At 41.2% G+C, this 20,441-nt stretch overlaps 1 protein-coding gene across 3 annotated transcripts in view; it reads left to right on the top strand.

Annotated features, from left to right (window-relative positions):
• lmo7a (LIM domain 7a) overlaps positions 1–11,715 on the top strand; it is a 225,703-nt gene extending 213,988 nt beyond the window's left edge. For 2 of the 3 annotated variants that reach the window (XM_078545978.1, XM_078545977.1), the window contains exons 25-30: positions 200–358; positions 1,136–1,364; positions 4,021–4,263; positions 6,607–6,715; positions 8,065–8,167; positions 10,897–11,715. In XM_078545978.1, the coding sequence (XP_078402104.1) occupies positions 200–358; positions 1,136–1,364; positions 4,021–4,263; positions 6,607–6,715; positions 8,065–8,167; positions 10,897–10,919 (866 nt within the window). In that variant the 3' untranslated portion in view covers positions 10,920–11,715. The remainder of the gene's footprint in view (positions 1–199; positions 359–1,135; positions 1,365–4,020; positions 4,264–6,606; positions 6,716–8,064; positions 8,168–10,896) is intronic. The other variant, XM_078545979.1, reaches the window with a different exon arrangement.
• The last annotated feature ends 8,726 nt before the right edge of the window (positions 11,716–20,441 follow it).

Raw genomic sequence — 20,441 nt, 5'->3', positions numbered from 1 at the left:
GGCCTGCCCGCCCGACAGGCAGAAAATTCTGCCCCGTGTGTGTGTGGCTGGAAGACGATAGATGGCAATAGGTATTTAAAACAAAATTCAAGCTTTTCTTGACTTTTGTCTTTAACCTTTTGTTTGAACACACATTGAAAGCATTATCCTTGCATGAGAGCTAATGGCCTACTGTGTGCATATTTAAATGTGTGTTTAGGTGTATATGTGAGACCAGTGGGTGGTGTGGCCCAGTGGCTGCTAGAGGAAGAAAAGCTACGCAGGCATCCCGGGAAGAGACAGGACCAGGCACGAGTTGAATTGGAAAATGAGAGGCTGAAAATCCTAAATCAGATGAAATATGCTGACCCAGAGAGAGGTGGGGAATACGCCCTCTGATCAGCAGCCAACCTTTACCATAATTTTTCTATCATTCCAATGATCAAACTAATTAGCACATTTTCGGCTTCACTTTAAGCGACCGCTTCCATTTTAAAGCATTTCTTTCTTGAAGGTTACGCTGTGCTCGACTTCAAATTGGAATTGTCTCTCAAATGAATTACCTTGGCTGCATGCTAATCGTACGCGGTTTCCCTTAATGTGCATAGCACCTGCCGGATGTGCTGATGCAGCGCTTCCTTGATTTTTGGATGGCCAATATTTTAACACTAAATGAACTATTTGTTCATAGTAGTTGCTGATCGCTTCATGACAATCATTTGTTTCCCCCCCTAATTTGATTGTAATCTAATAATGGAACAGACCTTTCTAAATCAATTTGGAATTTGGTTATTTTTGACTACGCTGATTTGAAAATTTAAATAACTTGTGCTGAAATGTTGCTCATTAAGCCCATAATGAATTCTGTACAATGGTTCATGTAATATATGCTGATGTCATAATTATGTTGAAGAAAATGTTCTGCTAATTCATATGCACAATTATGTGAATATATTTTAGTGCTGATGATGAACTTGGGTTTGTTCATACTAATCCCCATTTCATGGAGTGTTACAATTGCCAGAACCCTAACTTAATCGAGTATTCAATTACAAACCATCAGCTGGGGCAACGCAGTTTTTTTCAGTTAAGCTCTCCCAATTGGAGTGCAGTGACAACGTTCAGGTCCTTATTGATTGTTTGTGTTGGTTATTAGGTGATATGAAGAGCAAAGTTCCAGACTACTCGTGGATTAAGGGTGATTCACAAGGGAAAACTTCAGAACAGAAAGAGCTACCGCTCTCGCGTGCTGAGCAAGAGCGACAGAAAATCCTGCAAGAGATGCGTAGAAAGACTCAACTCCTGAATGACCAAAGCTGGATCAGACAACGCAGTGCCAGTGTTGTTAATAAGAATGGACCTAGTAATTATGGATCATTGAGAAGGTATGAGCCATATAAAGCAGCAGCGGCAGTTACACTCAATCTGCCACCCAATCTGTGTATTAACAATCCCAAACCCCTGTTTGCACACACTTCCCATCTAGAAAACATTACGTCTCATTGTCACATTTTTGTCAATGCTTCGATTTGATAATTCCTGTACTCATACTTGTAAGGGAAGTGCCTATGTAAATTTTCACGTAGCAAACATAACTACCTCCTTGTTGTGGCATTGCTTTGTATCCCCTAGTTCCATAGCCTGTACTATGGATAAACTCATAGATTACAAATACCTCAAACTGCCAACTGCACTAAATTTTCTTATTTAACTGTAAATTCAAAACATTTAAAAAAAAAAGTAAAGAATATATAGCTTTAAAATGGAGAATGTTTTAAGTTTGTGCTCACTGGTCCAATTGGTCCTTTTTCTCTAACTTGGACTTGACTCCCCACATAAAAGGCAAAGTCAGTGAGTGAATTAAGAGTGATTCACACCAAAGAAGTTCACAACAGAAGAAAAACTTTTTAGGAAACTTCATCCACGGGTGGGATGAGGTTTCCAAAAGCAAATAAAAATAAAATAAAACATTTTACATTTAATTTATAATATGTCCCTGCTCATGTGACAGTAGGGACACGTTTTATAACATTTTTAAAATCTTTTTTTTTTTGAACACTGTTCATCTGTTCGTGCTCGCCCTCCTCCCACTCCCGCAGTGCTGCCACTCACGTTTCACGCTGGGCAGGCCTTAATTGGCCCGCTAGCATGAAATCGCGGTCTGGCCCTGCCCGGCTTCCCGACCGCCCCTGCCAAGCCCGCCCAGCAAGGGCAAAATTCTGCCCATAATTGCACCAGGAGAAATAGGTTCACCCGACTCATTCCTGGGATGAGTGGCTTATGCTATGAAGAAAGGTTGAACAGGTTGGTCCGATACCCATGGGAGTTTAGAAGACTGAAAGGTGACCTTGTTGAAGCATACAAGATCCTGAAGGGACTTAACAGGGAAGATACTGGGAGGATGTTTCTACTTATGGGAGAGACTGGAACCAGGGGGCACAGTTTAACAATAAGAGGTCTCCCTTTTAAAACTGAGTTGAGGAGAAATATTTTCTCTGAGGGTCATTAGTATGTGGAATTCTCTTCCCCAGAGAGCAGTAGAGGCTGTGTCACTGAAGTTATTCAAGGCAAAGTTAGAGATGTTTGATAAGACAAGAGAGTCGACGGCTATGAGGGACAGTCAGGAAAGTGGAGTTGAGGCCACAACCAGATCAGCCATGATCTTATTGAATGGCAGAGCAGGCTCGAGGGCTGAATGGCCTCTCCTACTCCTAAGTCATATGTTCCCTTCAGATGCAGGCAATTGCGTTTTTTTTTTGTAGCTGTTTACTGTAATAGAGCCTTCTGGCTCATTCTCCGTGCTGGTTTTGCACTAATTGCTGTTCCCATGCAATATTGCAAAAGAAATCACTCCAGTGCCTTTGAAGTTATCTCAGAACAAAGAACTTTAAAGCTTTATTTCTCACAATGGCGTTTAGGCCATCAGCCCTTCAAAAACAAAACAGTGTTTACACACAGAAATACAGCTGCCAAATGAACATGTGCTAAAAATAGTCCCACAGGATGTTTGTAATTGGATGGAATGGCTTAAACCAACGTATCCAAACACTTTGATCTGTGAGACAGGGCCCCTGCCAAGAATCAGTGGCAACCACTAATAATTGGCAAATCAAGGTTAGTAATTTAATTCTGCACATACTCACGGACCACAAGTCATACAGAAATAAATTCAGGTGATCTCTCATAGTGCAAAATGCCCTCTTTTCTCCCCCTCCCTGCAAAGTGCACAACATTACACTTCCAAACATCTGGACATTGTTGCTGTTCACTGCCAAAACTTTGTTGGGATCTTCAGGTGAAAATTACTTCAGATGCGTTACACACAGTTTCTTACCTTTGGGATGGACGAATACGATGTTGAATTAAAACAGATATTAAAACAACAAAGTACCAGTAAAATATGAGATAAAAACTGAAAAAATGCTGGAAAAGCTCAGCAGACCTGACAGCATCTGTGGAGAGGAAAAGAGAGGTTACATTTCAAGTCCACACGACTCTTCTTCAGAGCAGACTTGAAACATTAACCCTGTTCCTCTCTCCACAGATGTTGTTTGACCCACTGAGTTTTTCCAGCATTTTCTGTTTTTACTTCATATTTCCAGCATCCGCAGTGTTTTGCTTTTATCAAAGTATGAGTAAAGCTCTGTTTAGAAGATACAAGTAGCAAAGCTGTCTTTTGCTACGTTTTTTATTTGTTGTAGATGAAAAAAAAATGCCAGTAAGTGTTCTGATGGGGCAATTAACGTGCTGCATTAATGTGAATTCTTCTTCACCAGTGTTGTACAAAATGTATATGGGAGAGGGAGGTGAAAGTAGGTGATGGGACTCACCAATTGATTGTCTCAAGATTGGTGGAAGTTTTCAGCTCTCTCATTCTCCACACATTCTCCAAGGACACCTAAATTCAGCCTTTCCTGTTTGTAATCATGTTGATTACTGGTTTGATACAATGGAAGCTAGTTTGGTCCCAGTGTGCTCAAAAATAACATTGTGCGACCCAGAAATATTGAGCAAGTTGTATAATTTTTACCCTCGTTTCAGGGGTGAATCCTTGGACAACTTGGATTCCCCAAAGGCAAACCACTGGGGGTCAACTTCCGAGTCAGCGTATTATTCGGGAAAGGAATCCATTCACCACCCAATCTCCACTTCCAATCGATCCTACATGCGCACTCCATCATCAACCCTTCCACCTCAATCCACTGGATCATTGAGAGCAGCATCTTGGACCAAGAACCCTTCCGTTGCACCAACTACTCAGTCCCAGATAACTCAAAGCAACAGGTACTCGATCATTTGGAAGAAAGGTTATGCACTGTGTTACTTATGTATAAATCAGTGTGCTTTATATACTTTGTGAAACTATTTAATGGAAAATTCTCTTTCACAGTAATTCACTGATTCTTACCATATTTTACACAGTTTTGTTAAACAGCTTGGGTGCTTTGCAAATTCACACAATTGTAAACAGATGAAATGCATCTATATCTTTATTAGTGTCACTTGTTTCCTTGTTAGCATGTTTTCAATTTCAAACTGTAATCCAAGATTTGAATGGAAAATTATAGACTATGATCAGCACTCTACACTCTCATGATAGGAACAGGAGTAGAGGAGCAGGAGTAGACCATTTAGCCCTCCAGCCTGCTTCAACATTCAATGAGATCATGACTGATCTGTGACCCAAGTCCATATACTCCCCTTTGCCCCATATCCCTTAATCTGGTCATTTAAACAAAATCTATTAATCTTTCCTTTTAACGTTTACAATTGCCATTCGCAGAAGAAAGTTTCAAACTTCTACCACACTTTGTGTGAAGAAGTGTTTCCTAATTTTACTCCTGAAGGGCCTGGCTGTAATTTTTTAGACGATACCTGTTTAGTCTTAGACTCCCCAACCAGTGGAAAGTTTCTCCCAATCTACCCCATCTGTTCCCCATCATATCTTGAAAACTTGGATCAAATCACCCCTTAATTTTCTAAATTCCAGGGAATACAATGCATGTTTGTGTAATCTTTCCTCATATTTTAAACCTTGGAGTCCAGGTTTCATTCGAATAAATCTAGTAAAAACTGTACTCCCTCCTAGGCCAGTGTACCCTTCCTAAGGGTGTAGAGCCCAGAACTACCCTCTATACTCCAAATGTGGTTGAGCCACAGCTTTCTTTGGCTGAAGCATAACTTCTACCCTCTTGTATTCTATTCCTCTAGGTATAAAGGCCAGCATCCCATTAACCCTTTTCATTATTTTCTGAAATTGTTCATGATATTGCAATGATCTATGAACATGGACCCACAAGCTTCTCTGGAACTCCACTGTCTCTAGCTTTTCACCACTCAGAATGGAACAGGGTAGTTTCTTTGTAGGTCCAAAGCAGATGACTTCAATGACCTACGTTGAAATCTATTTGCCACACTTAATCTATTATTATCTCCTTGTAATTTTATGCTTCTGTCTATACAGTGTACAATGCCACCCATCTTTGCATCATTGGCAAACTTGGGTAAGTGGCTTTCTATTCCTTCCTCTAAGTCGTTAATAAATATGGTGCATAGTTGGAGACCTAACGCAGGTCCTTGTAGAACACCACTAGTCACATTCTACCAATTAGAATACCTGCCCATTATCCCTACTCTGCCTCCCGCTTAGCTAATTTCCTAACCAGTAATTTGCCTTCAGTTCCATGAGCTTCAAATTTAAGCAGCCTCGTGTGAGGACTTAATCGAATGCCTTCTGTAAGTCCATATACATAACATCCATAGGTATTCTCTTGTCCGCTACTTTAGATGCCTCTTAAAAAAAATTTAATCAAGTTTGTCAGACACGACTGACCTTTGACAAATCCACGCTGGCTGTCTCTGGTCAGAAAAAAATTCAAGGTGTTGAAGACCACTGGAATTGAGGTTCCTCAAGACAGTGCGGGAATGCTGCCCAAAAATTGCCTGCTTTTAACTACAGATTAGCAAGATATGTTAACAGGGTGACGAGAAGACACTGATAAATGTTATGCAAAGAGAAATCTGCAGCTATTTTTTTAAAATTGCTGAAATCCAGCACTAAGTAGCAGGACATTATCACATGTTTATATGAAAATAAAGCCCCGGCTTGAATAGTAGAATAACTGTGTTGAAATATGAATGTATTGAAGTGCTTCTGAAATCAATCATATCAGAAATGTTCCCAGAATCAAAATGAAATTTTCTAATCCATCTGAAAATACTCCAAAGCCGTCCATGTTTCTGCACCACCTTAAACTATACGTCTTTAGAATATGTAGAAGTAGCCATTCCGATTTTTTACTGGAGCTCCTTGTTTACGATGGTCAGATTTTCTTTGCACAGGGCTGATTGTTGGTTTGTCTTGTAGTACAGCTTTATTCTGTACAATCGCCGCGTGCAATCTTGAGGCCATCCAATGCTGTTGGAAGAACACCTACCACTTAGTAGTCACAGACTACCGGCCCGGCACAAGGATTCTAATTTTCCTGCTGGGCTTATTCCTTAACTCTTTACCTGGTCACAAAGATTCAATAAATCGATGGCTTGTACATCCCACAGGGTTGGTATCATAATTCTCATGCCTGTATAGCATTTATATAGTCGGTCCCCTTTTTGTTCTGTATTCAGGTCAATAAGTGGAAAGAAGATCTGTTCATACTGTGATAACGCTCTTGGCAGAGGAGCTGCCATGATCATCGAATCTCTTGGTCTTTGTTATCATTTACATTGTTTTAAGGTGAGGCTAGGGACCAGCTATATGAGAGGCTTAGCAATGATGAGGGATGTCTGTTAAAGACATGCATGCTTGCTTAGAACTCTAACAGTATTAACATTTTTATTAACATTTTGGCGCATGAACCCATGCAGACATTTTACTCAAAGGTACAAGAAACATGAATATTACTTTGTTTTATTTGGACTTGAATTTTGCATGGCTTCTACAGCTGGTATCGAAGCGTTTTCGTGCCATACTAACACGGGGCAACTTGTCACTATTTTATAATAATTTTGATTGTGTTTCAGATTGGCATAATTCACACCTTCCTGCTTGTGCTTCTATCTTAATTGACAGCTTTTGATTTTCAGCTAAAATGGAAGGTTTAATCACCATTTAATGTTCATATTTGCACAAACCTGTATCTTATAATTTATTTGTCATTTATTGTTTTTTTTTGCCCCTGCTAATGTCTGTATCATCAATCCATACTAATGCTTATGTTCACACCTTCATTAACACATTGCTACCTAACTTCCCAGTGCATAGTGAGTTGAATATATGGCTTCTTTCATGCATTACTGATCTGTAGTCACCAAAGAAACAGCATGACTTTTGCAAGACCACTTTAGCTTGATATGAACAATTTTTTAAAAAATGTGATTTGTCCTATGCATGTCAAACCTCATTAAGTGGCATTATATTTGGCCAAATTTTATTTTTCTCTCCTGCCTTTGTAATATTTGTAGTTTTTCTTTAGAGGACCCATTGTCCCTTAGTCAAAACTGCTAGGATGCATTACTTCTTCAGGAGCCTTTACTGATTCTGTTGATTTTGATCACAAGAAGAATCCCTATTTTTGTATAATTATCCCTCCTCGATCTTGCTGACGTTCCTACTAAAATTGAGAATTTGATACCTTTTTATGTTTTTTTTTTGCACCTGCCACCTCTGTAAAATGAAAGGTACCTTTAAATTATTTAGATCTTGTACCCTGTCTGTTGGCTGTCCCAAACTACAAGATGTCCCCTGAAAAGTGGGTGGATAGGTAACCTACTCTTGGGTTTTCCCCAGGCTAATTTACAACTAGCAGTTGCCTTGAAGTAACTGAGCCGTTTGATGTTCTGTTACCAGTGAGCTGCCTGGTTAGTGTTTGAAGCTTATAGGGGAGAGCCTGTGACCCACTTTTCTGTTATATGTCCAATTAATGCTCCCTTGTTCTGTCCTGAAGATGTAAAGAATTGAATTCAAGCTGAGTAGACCAATGGAAAGAAATGCTGTCTCTTTATGACTTCATTCCCCTCTCTAAATTTCAACAGTTGTGTGATATCTTGGAATATCCATATAAATAGTCTTGTTTTCATGCATAGTGCATCTCATGCAACATTGACCTTGGGGGTAAAGAATCTGGAGCGGAGGTCCGAGTGCGGGATAAGAGACTCTACTGTAATGCCTGCCACATCCAGTTCAAAGGTAGGTAGAAGTTCAAAAGCAGCATCCTGGAATCTGCTGAGAGATGTTCATTAAATTTGTGCATGCTCAGGAAGCTAAGCAGGAATATCGCCATTCCATAATGAACTCTGTCAGTGCAGGTCCCATTTCCGGTAATCAGAAAAATCTTGTGTTAACATTTTTTTCTCTATCTCCCTCTTTTTTTTGACCTCTCCTTTTGATTGCTTGACCTCCCTTTGCTTCCAGTTCTTATTGGCTTTCTCCTTTTTTTCCAGCACAGGTAAGGCTGTCTACACAAACAGAAGTAGGAGGGGAAATATAGAACTAAGACGGTTAGGATTGATTTAGATTCGGTGGGTGTGGAGTCAAAAGTTAACATCAGAAGCATCTGATGCTGATGTAACTATGATATAATGACATATCTCTAAATGACAGAGATCTGGGGGGAGGAAAAGTCCAACTTTTCCAAAGCTCTATGTATGTCCAAAGACATAAAATAGAGCTGTAAATAAGCAATGATGATTTTTACAAACTACAGTCTTGAGTAACTTACTTGAAGAAAATGGACAAACACCAAAGAACTCCATCTGGACCCCAAACACATGACAAAACAGTGGGTATTTGAAAAAGAAAAGAGACTTTTGTTTATGTAGCACCTTTCATGGCCACAGGAAACCCCAAAGTGCTTTACAGCCCATGAGTATTTAGCAAAGTCTAGTCACTTTTGTAAGATAGGAAATTTATGAAATGCAGGAAAAGGTGGGAAGAAGGGACTGGAGAGATGAACCAGAGGTGCCTCTTATAGAGCACTTATGATGTACTGTCCGTTCTCTCTCAGACCATTATTTCATTAGTGCTAACTTTCTGTAGAGGACACGGTGTAAAACAGGGTTCATTGAGAATCCATCCATAGAGTTATACAGTGTTGAGGTTTAATTTACCCAGCTCGAGCATTTAAACTATTTGAAAAAGGTGTGTTGGTATTTGTATTTAAAAAGTCACAATAGTCTTGAATTATTTCTCAAGTCTGACATGTTTTTTTCTTTTATAAGTGGTTTGCTTCCCCTTTCCCTTTCTTGGGCCCCATTGTGTCATGCTGGACTCCCAAGTGTAGCTTGTTTTCTGGCCTATGCTGCTCTTGCTCTGAAATGGGTCTCCAGGAAACGGCCAGACAGTTCACATTCTCCAATTTCACCTCACTGATTGCTGGAAAAACTCAGCAGGTCCGACAGCGCCTGTGGAGAGAAAGGCAGAGTTAACGTTTCGAGCCTGTCTGACTTCTTCGGAGCTAAAGAGAAATAAAAATGTGGTGCCCATAGGGGCTCGAAACATTAACTCTGTTTCTCTCTCCACAGATGCTGTCAGACCTGCTGAGTTTTTCCAGCAATTTTTGTTTCTGTTTCAGATTTCCAGCCTCTGCGGTATTTTGCTTTTATTTTTTTCACTTCACTTGCCTTCCCACAGCTGCGTGGCAGAGGTCGGAGCTACATGTGTAGTTCACTTTTCAAATGCTGGAGTGATGTATAATGTTCTGAGTTGTTTTCCTACTGTTCCTTTTTGTTTAACCTTCAAATACAAATAAGAATGAACGCAAGAAATATGAGCAGGAGGAGACCATATGGCCAGTCGAGCCTGCTCCTCTATTCAGTACAATCATGGCTGATCTTGGGCTTCAACTCCATTTTCCCACCCACTCCCCATACCCCTTAATTCCCTGGGAGACCAAAAATCTGTTTACCCCAGCCTTAAATGTACTCAACAACGGAGCATCCACAACCCTCTGGGATAGAGAATTCCAAAGGTTCACAACCTTTTGAGTGGAGTAATTTCTCCTCATCTCAGTTCTAAATGATCGGCCCCTTATCCTGAGACTGTGCCCTCGTGTCTTAAATTCCCCGACCAATGGAAATAATCTCTCAGCATCCACCCTATTGAGCCCGCTCAGAATTTTGTAGGTTTCAGTGAGAGCACCCCTTCTTCTAATCTCCAGAGAATATAAGCCCAATTTACTTAGAGTCTCAACATGGGACACCCCCCTTATCCCAGGGCCCAATCCTGTGAACCTGCGCTATGTCACCTCCGATGCAAGTATATCCTTTCTGAAATGTGGAGACCAGAACTGAACATAGTATTCCAGTGACCAATGAACAATTATGTAACAGGAGAAAATGCTGTCCACTTAAGCACGTGTTACTGTTAACTTGTATAGACAACCTTTCTCCGTTCTGCTGCATTTACAGGCCTTGTTCTGAACCCCGTTCTCAGTTTTGTTAAGTAAACCAATGTCTAAATTTGTAAAGTCTGTCAAGTTTTTATCTAGAATGGCATGGGTCACAAAGTAAAACTAGAGCTTTTTTTTTATATACAGTAACTGCCAATTAGGTTAAGTTACAAAAAGTGAAGTTGAAGTTTGTATGTTTTGAATTTTCAGCTAAAAATTCAGGATGATAAAATACTTCTGTTACATCACTGATTCGAGCCAGTCTAAGCCTGAGTTGAATGCATATATTGATTTCTCTGCTATTGTAGTATATTTGAATAGTACCATGAGTATACTTCACCAAAATCTAAATACAAACCAGCACTAAAATCCTCCAGTGTAAGTTGCAAAGTTTTTTTCTGTTGCCTAATGCCTATTTTCCAAAGTGCAAAGAATACTGTCTATTTCAGGACTGTACTTTTTTATATATAAGAAGCTAATTATTGACATTCAATGGCCTTGATCTGTTGTTTTACTTTTTTAAAAATAGCTGGACAGCCCATGCCCATTTGAGAAGACTCTAAGCGATGCAAAGATGTTGCTACACATAGGAGAGGAGAATGAACTTGCTCAACACTATAACTTAGATGCTCCACGTGAACGAGAAAATTAAATCTTTGTTTGATACGCATGGGCTATTAAAAAAAGATGTGACTCATGTAATTTTAACTTAATAATCCTTTTATCATAATGCCACTGCAAATGGGCAACTCGTTTAAACAATCGTAAATTTGTTTTCTTGTGAACTAAGCATGTACAATACATCAGGGAACGCATGGTGTATTATACAGAACATGTATTAGTGCTTTATAACTTTTTCACTTATTTATCAAGCTGCTGAGCTGTTGGTGGATGTTGCAAAGAAGCCAACTTTGCCTTTGTGTTCATGTTGCTTCTCGAGCACAATTGTGATGGTTTATATAAAAGTATTCTATTCAAAACATATCTGTCTTGAAACTTTGATAGATCTGTCATGTAAGAATTTCCACACTGCAGTAAATTATCTCAGCACATTTATTTGCTATCTGCATTCCCATTGTGTTTCTGTTGGATGGGCATTTATGGAAAAAGCTTATATTTTCTAAAATGAGAGACAGATTAAATAAGAGAAGGCATGCATGTATTTTAAATGTACAGGACATTAAGGAGCTTCAAAGATGTAAAATCAAAATCTGTGTGATTTACTCTTGGCTTTGTGTAACTGATGGATATCAGGTTAAATATTTTGCAAAAAAAACTATAAAAGAAAAAAAATCCATTCAATTTTGTGCTGACTTATGTTTATTAATAAAATGAATAAATCTTCCAATTGTGTCCTTGACTTTAATATTCAAAATCACCAGATGCATCCACGTTGTAGAAATATGTAAACTGCAAACCTTTGTATGTGTCAAATGAGGAAACTTTGTAGCATTTTGTTTTGAAATGTGAAGTGATATTGTGACAAATTGAGAATGTTATGTCTAAGTTGGAAGCTAGCGGCTCTTGTACACAGGAGCAAGGGCTCGTGGGATTAGGAGTGATATATGAGCACGGATGAGGCTTGGTTAACAGACAGAAAACAGCAGAGTCACACCCATGCAGGTGTACCTGTGGATGTATGAAAAATGGCCCCTTTTATTTAAGACAACACAGAGAATGGACAGTCTGTGTTGTAACAAGAGGGTCAGGTGACCTCCCTCTTCTTTCAAAGGATGTGGGCATTGCCAGCTAGGCCACCATTTATTGCTCATCCCTAATTGCCCTTGAGAAGGTGGTAGTGAGCTGCCTTCTTGAACTGCTGCAGTCCCTGTGGTGTAGTTACACCCACACTGCTGTCTGGGCGGAACCCCAGGATTTTGACCCAGCAACAGTGAAGGAACGGCAATATAATTCCAAGTCAGGATGGTGCGTGGCTTGGAGGGGATCTTCCAGATGGTGGCGTTCCCATGCATCTGTTGCCCTTGTCTTTCTAGGTGATGTAGGTGTGGGTTTGGAAGGTGCTGTCAAAGGAGCCTTGATAAGTTGCTGCAGTGCATCTTGTAGATGGTACACACTGCTGACAGTGTGCATTGGTGGTGGGTATTGAAGCTGATGGATGGGGTGCCAATCAAGTGGGCTGCTTTGTCCTGAATGGTGTTGAGCTTCTTGAGTGTTGTTGGAGCTGCACTCATCCAGGCAAGTGAAGAGCATTCCATCATACTCCTGACTTGTGCCTTGTAGATGGTGGACAGGCTTTGGAAAGTCAGGAGGTGATTTGCTCTCTGCAGAATTCCCAGCCTCTGACCTGCTCTTGTAACCACAGTTTTAAATATGGCTGGTCTGGTTCAGTTTCTGGTCGATGGTTACCCCCGGGATATTGATAGTGGGGGATTCAGTGATGGTAAGACCAATGAATGTCAAGGAGATATGTTTGGATTCTCTCTTGTTGGAGATGATCATTGCCCGGTTCTTGTGTGGCTCAAATATCACTTGCCTGCAAATACACAAGAAACTGCCCAAGGCTGGAAGTTCGCCTGCTTGTCTGGTTAGGGCATTAAAATGTAAACTACCTTTTGAAATATTCCTTTGACAAGAAATTAAAAACGCACAGATCTCTCTTGTGGATTTAACAGCTACTATTGCCCAAATGCCTAAAAAAGCTGGTGCACAATGGCCAGGCAGACTTAGTGGCTGCAGAATGAAATTCCACAGAATGCGTGTGAGAAAAAACAATTCTATCACAAGAAGATGCAAATAGCCAAGATTCAAACCCCATTGTGTATCAATGCGAATGGTGTCACTGACCATTTGTGTGGACAATGGGAAACCTGATACTATGGTTACCTGACAGAAACCAGCTTGTGATAGGAAACGTTAATTAACGCACATCTTGTGAGCAGCCTCGTGTCAGTCTTGGAGACAAAGGGACTCCAAGGGGAAAGATCCTGCCCGGCAAAGAAAAAACCCTGTCTAGAGTCCACTAGCAGGTAGAGGAATGGGACTCAGCTACACTTTCAACTGGAGCAAAGCCAGAAACCTACTGTTGCAAAGAGTTAACACTTCAAATTCATGGCCAGGAACTTCCAACTTCCATTTTCACCCATGAACCAAGAGGAAGTTGTCAGGCCTCCATTGTTTCCAACTTCCATCTTAGAAGACAAAAACAGTAGTGAATTTTTGGACTTTTCTAAACACCTCAGTGCATGCTACCCCTTTTGTAATCACCTTGTGTGTGTGGGGGTGGGGGTGGTGGGGGGGATGGGGGAGGGCCTTGGATGCTGTTGCAATTTGGGTGTTGAGAAACAAATATTTATTTTGGCCTTAATTTAAAACTTGCAGGAAAACCTGTCTTCTGTTCTTACGGGTAACAGCACTCGAGAGGTTACAACATTAACACACTTTGTTGTTAGTTGAGAGGTGGGGAAGAAAAGGGGGAAGCGCCCTACCACCTCTCCCCCGTCTAACAGGAATAATTGGATCAATTTTGGATTGGCAGGCTGGAATAAGTTGGCACTGCAAGGCTCAGTGCTTGGACCTCAGGCATTTACAATAAATATCAATGGCTTAGATGAAGGGGTTGAGTGTATATCCAAGTTTGTTGACGGTACTTTCCTCATCTTTGTAAGTTGTGAGGAGGACACAAGGGCCTGAATTGTCGCTCGCAGGTTGGGAGCACAGAGTCAAGCCAATTTCCTTCCTCCGTGACCCTAACCCAGGAGAAAGTGCACTGGAAGTTAAGCTTTTCATTCCAGGAGGGCAGGGTTCTTTTTTGGAGTCAGGTCGGGTAACCCTAGAAAGTGTGTAAAGGCATCTGGGTGGAAGGCCTGCCCCAGTGCCCTGGCACTGCATTGAGGTTTAAACAAAACAATAAAACTCACCCTCTCCCCCACACCTCATGCTCCATCCATGCCAATCCATGTCACCTCATGCTCCCCACCCACTCCCATAACTCCTCATACCCTCCATGCCATCTTATGCCCATCTACCCACAGCATTGGCCCTTTATAGCCCCCATGCCAACTTATTGTCAACTCACACCAACTGATGAACTCCACCCACCATCCTTTGCTCTTACACCCTCCATGCCAACTCAGTCAGTACCCAACACAGTCAGACATCAGGACCCATGCTAAGATGAAATAAAGACGTTCTAAGTTTTCATTGCAGACTTTATTTAAAACGAAACATGTTCTTCCATAAAAACCCATTCAGTATATTTACATTCTTTCGACTATATAATCCCTTATAAAACTAAACATTTTGTTCAAGCGTTTAATCCCTTATAAAAACAAGCATTGGAATTCATAGCAAAAACAGAATTACCTGGAAAAACTCAGCAGGTCTGGCAGCGTCGGTGGAGAAGAAAAGAGCTGATGTTTCGAGTCCTCATGACCCTTCAACAGAACTGAAGTATAGTTAGGAGAGAGGAGAGAACTATACTTCAGTTCTGTTGAAGGGTCATGAGGACTCGAAACATCAGCTCTTTTCTTCTCCACCGATGCTGCTGGACCTGCTGAGTTTTTCCAGGTAATTCTGTTTTTGTTTTGGATTTCCAGCATCCGCAGTAGCTTTTAGCTTTTTGTTTTTATCTATTGGAATTCATAGTCCCACTTCAAAGAGTCTCAGACCACTTGGAGCTGTCAATCAAACTGTGAAATGGCAGGCACCCCACTTTTTTTCCATTTGTTCATAGGATATGGGCATCGCTGGCTAGGCCAGCATTTTTTGCCCATCCCTAATTGGTAGGGTAGTTGTGAGCTGCCTTCTTGGACTGCAGCAGTTCAAGAAGGCAGCTCACCATCACTTTCCCAAGGACAATTAGGAGGGGCAATAAATACTGGCCTAGCCACCGACACCCATATCCCATGAATGAATAAGAACAATCAGTCATGCAGCATTAATCCAGTAATGGTAACCCTCGGGCCTATATCAACAGAGTAAAATAGCAAGGAATGATTTTTTAAAAACACTCCACAGTTCTTTCAAGGATTTAAAAGGCAGGGGTTTTAAATGCCTTGACAGCTTGACAGTTGCTTTTGACAGTTCTTTTGGCAGCTCTCTTAACTGTTCCAATGAATTTATACTCTATGCACATTAACAATCCCAAAGGTGTCCCAGGTCCATTTCTTCAAAAGGGTACCCCACCTCCCCAAAGGACTCTGCAAAGTTTAGAGCAACTACCATGTCTAATTTTTGCATGTCGTATTTCACACACCTAGGTCACCAAAATCAGACATGAGTGGAGGTAGCTCCTGATTTAAAAGGGCACCCAGCTCCGCAAAATGCAACGCACTTCCATGCCCACCCTGTAGAAATGGTAACTACCGTGTTCAGGGACAGGACTTCTGGATTTCAGTCTCCTCCGCCATCTTTGCAATGATAGGGATCTCTGTGGTTGCAAAAATCCAGGCCTAGGAGTCTGTAAAAGGATTTAGTCAGTTTAAGTGATTGGGCAAGAATGTGAAAAACAGGGTATAGGTACAGTGTCTCAAAACCAGCAACCTAGGCACTGAGTCTGATCCAGATCTCTGACTTTGCCAGTTTTCAGGGCAGGCTGGGCCAGCTTGGGCTGAGCTGATTTGGGTGGGGTCAAGGGTCACTCGGACTACTCATTGTGGAAAAAGACCAGTGTGCGAAGCCGATAACTAGTCTGGCATGCCACTGTGCCAGTGCAGCACCTAGCTAAGCAAGTTGTTAAGTTAGTTGCTCGTTTAATATAAGAATTAAAATTCATGCATGGCAGCTTAAAAAAAATGTCTGGCTTTCGGACATCTCCGGTTTTTGGAATAGTCGGATTTGAGGCACCACCTGTATAATGTAGAGAAGTGTGAAGTTATCCACTCTGGTGGGGAAAATAGAAAACAGAATAGCTTTTAAATGACAAGAGACTGGGAAATGTTGGTATTCAGAGGGACCTGAGTGCCCTCGTACCCAAGTCATTAAGTAAACACACTGGTACTGCAAGTAATTAAGAAAGCAAATGATACGTTAGCTTATATTACAAAGAGATTGGAGTATAAGAGTTAAGGTGTTATATTGCAATTGCATAGGGCCTTAGTGAGACCATACCTGGAATACTGTGCACAGTTTTGGTCTCCCTACCTAAGGAAAGATCTACTTGCCTTCGAGGGAATGTGTAAATGTAAGTTTACTAAACTGATTCCTGGGATTGAGGAGAGACTGAGCCGTTCAAGTCTACATTCCTTAGAGTTCAGAAGAATGAAAGTTGATTTCAATAAAACATATGAAATCCTTGAGGGGTTTGATAGGATAGATGCAGGGATGATGTTTCCCCTAGCTGGAGAGTAGAACTGGAGGGAATTATTGTAATATGCCTTTATGGGATTGCAGCATGTCATCACTAGAAGGGAAACATGGTATGTGATCCAGTCTCATTTTGGCCTCTGAGCAGAATACAGTACGCACAGCACTGCTGCTGTTGTGTTAAGTTTTCTATCTATGTGTATATTCTCTTGTGCCTAGTCTAAATAAATGAACCCAAAATGTGTTTACCCAATCCCCTATGATTGGTGCTTTTATAACATTATAACAAACACGACATGAATAGTCTCATGATAAGGATTGAATGGGGGAGCAGGCTTGAGGGGTTGTATGGCCCATGCCTGGTCCTATTTCTTATGTCCTTATAAGGGAATAGCTATTTAGGAATGAGATGAGAAATTCCTTCATTCAGAAGGCTGTGAATCTTTGGAATCCTGCACACCAGAAAGCTATGGATGCTCAGTTGTTGAGTGCATTCAAGACAGGTCAATAGATTTTTGGGTACTAAGGGGATTGATGGATATGGAACTAGTGCAGGAAGGTGAAGTTGAGATAGAAAACCAGCCCTGATCTGATTGAATTGTAGAACAGACTCGAAGGGCTGTATGGCCTATTGCTCCTATTCTTCATACTAGTGGGTGATATTTGATTTCTGAAGCAGTTTATATATTTCCTTGAACAGCCTCAGCATCGGTTAGAGAAGTCTCAGAATTGTAGTTTAATTGATTGATATACAATTAACAAAGTGTCAAGTGGCTGGTTCTCATCAACCTAATAGACTGATGTGAAGTTTTGCAAGTCTCAATTGAATTTTTAATACCAATGTGAAGCTTCCTATGCTTTTAGCTAATTGTGGCTAATATTCAATAACTGAGACTATGCATGTTTAAAAAGTGAAATCGGAGTTTTTATGAAACAGGCTATTAAAATAATGCAGGCACTGAATGGATTTTAGAATGCCACAAACAAGTAAATAGTCATTCTCCTAAACTGGTGCATATAGGTATAGTTTATGTACTTCAATCAAATGATGCCACCTTGTGGGTTAGTTGCAACAATTATTGCATGCACAGTTAACATTTTTGGTTAGTTAACTTTGTGCAATTATCCCGTTGCACGTACTATAATTTTTATTGTTAAAGCTGCATTTTAACTTTGAGACCCTTTTCTGAACGTCATTGGCATTAAATTAAACTGAAGACACTTCAAAGTTTAAGCATCATTGTACGTAGTGTTGGTTTGTTTAGTGAGTTTTAATTTCCTGTCGAGATGTGTGCTTTATTTTTCAGTGGATCAGTTTGAGACTCTTGTGTTACATTATGGGTCTTCATTGCAAGAAGCAGAGGATGAGTGACCCCTTGAAAGCCCTGGGGCAGGATTTTCCCATCAGCGAGTGGGGGAGGGGGCTCACCCTGCTCACCCCGGGGCCCGCTCACCGACGCGCCCGGGGCTCGCTCACCGACGCGTAAAATGACGTGTGGTGACGTTGGGCGGAACTCCCGATTCACCGCACCCCATTTAAATTTTCCAGTAGGCGGAGGCGCAGCAAAATCATCTGTGCACCCGCCGACCAGTCAATGGCCAATTGAGGCCATTGACAGAGTAATTAAACTAATTAATGATGGACCTGCCCATCCAACCTTAAGGTTGGCGAGTAGGCCAGGAGCCCAGGTGGGAATTAGAAAAAACATGAAACCTCATCCATGGGTGGGATGAGGTTTCATGTAGGTTTTTTAAAATTTTAATAAAGTTTTTGTAAAAATTGTGGACATGTCCCAACTCAAGTGACAGTGTCACATGAGGGGACATGTTAGGGAAATTATATTATTCTAATTTTAGCTTTTTTACACTTAAAGCCGACCTCCCTGAGGCAGCACTTATCCTCAGGGAGATGAGTGAGCTCTTTCGTGCGTATGCGTGAAAGAGCACACTCAATTTTGGGATTCCACCCCCCCCACCACCCCCCCCTGCCCACAGAGGGAGCGCTCACAGAGCTGCCTCAGGGAGATTAGTTTGATTTTTAAAAATTTTAATAAAGAAAAAAAAATTTAAGACATGTCCCCTCATGTGTCACATGAGCTGGGACATGTCATTGGATTTTAATAAAAACTTTCATTCAATTTATAAGCACTTCATGAAACCTCATCCCGCCGTGGATGAGGTTTCATGATAAATGCGAAGGCCTCCTGGGCTCTTTGCCTGCCCGACAGCCTTAAGGTTGGTTGGCCAGCTCTGTTAAATAGTTTAATTGATATTTAAATGGCCTTAATAGGCCTCTGACAGTTCGGCGGGCCTGCTGAACTGAAGATCTGAAAGACGCGCGGTGATGTCAGGACGCACGCCTGATGTCACCACACGTCATTTTACACATCAGCGAGCAGGCCCCGCCCTCGCTCACCAACCCAAAAATTCTGGCCCATGTGAAACTTTCAAACACAGATGTGCAAAAACAAAACCTGAATGAAAATAATTTTTCAATTTCACTTCAACAAATCAATAAAAGTGTCTGTGTAAATATAGCCTTCAATACAAAGTAATTCCATTCAAAATATCTGGGGTTTTTGTGAAATGTGGATGTTGGCAGAAGGTAATGAACTGAAGTATAAATGTCCTGAGGCAAATATTTATATTCAACAATTTCTTCTCCCTCCAGTTGGATAATGCGTTTATCCTGTGATAAGCAATGGATTCAGAGCATAAACAAGAAAGTACAAGAGATAGGTAATTTTAAATGTAAATCAAGACTGTTTCTCAGCAGGGAATTAATTATTTCTCAATCCGCAGATAGTCTTTCCACATCATTTAGAAAGTGTATGACCAATCTACAGAGTTATAAGTATGAGGTCGCAATACGTGGCCCGGGAACCAATTACCAACCCATCAGTCTACTCTCCATCATCAGTAAAGTAATGGAAGGGGTCATCAACAGTGCTTTCAAGCATCACTTGCTTAGCAATAACCTGCTCACTATGCCCAGGTTGAGTTCCACCAGGGCCACTCAGCTCCTGACCTCATTACAGTCTTGGTTCAACATGGACAAAAGAGCTGAATGCCCGAGGTGAGGTGAGAGTGACTGCCCTTGACATCAAGGCAGCATTTGACCGAGTGTGGCATCAAGGAGCCCTAGCAAAACTGGAGTCAATGGGAATCGGGGTAAAACTCTCCATTGGTTGGAGTCATACCTAGCACAAAGAAAGATGGTTGTAGTTTTTGGAAGTCAGTCATCTCAGCTCCAGGACATCACTGCAGGAGTTCCTCAGGGTAGTGTCCTCGACCTGACCATCTTCAGCTGCTTCATCAATGACTTTCCTTCCATCATAAGGTCAGAAATGGGGGTGTTCGCTGATGATTGCACAATGTTGAGCACCATTTGCGATTCCTCAGGTACCGAAGCAGCCTATGTCCAAATGCAGCAAGACCTGGACAATATCCAGGCTTGGGCGGACAAGTGTCAAGTAACATTCGTGCCACACAAGTGTCAGGCAATGACCATCTCCAACAAGAGAGAATCTAACCATTGCCCCTTGATGTTCAACAGCATTATCATCACTGAATCCCCAACTATCAACACCCTGTTGTTGTACCACAGTTATCGCAGCTTTGGGTAGGGGCAAATCCAAAAGCAAAATACTGCTGATGCCGGAAATCTGAAATAAACACAGAAAATGTCGAAAACACTCAGTAGGTCTGACAACATCTGTGAAGAGGGAAACAGAGCTAATGTTTCAGGTCATGATGTTTCATCAGATGTGAACAAAGTTAGAAATTTAAAAGTTTTTAGCAGGGAGGGGT

Source organism: Cetorhinus maximus, chromosome 7 (assembly GCF_964194155.1).
Source record: "Cetorhinus maximus chromosome 7, sCetMax3.hap1.1, whole genome shotgun sequence".
In the NCBI taxonomy this organism is placed as follows: Eukaryota; Metazoa; Chordata; class Chondrichthyes; order Lamniformes; family Cetorhinidae; genus Cetorhinus; species Cetorhinus maximus.
Note: the sequence above shows the minus strand (reverse complement) of the source record. Positions and strands in the feature narration are given on the sequence as shown.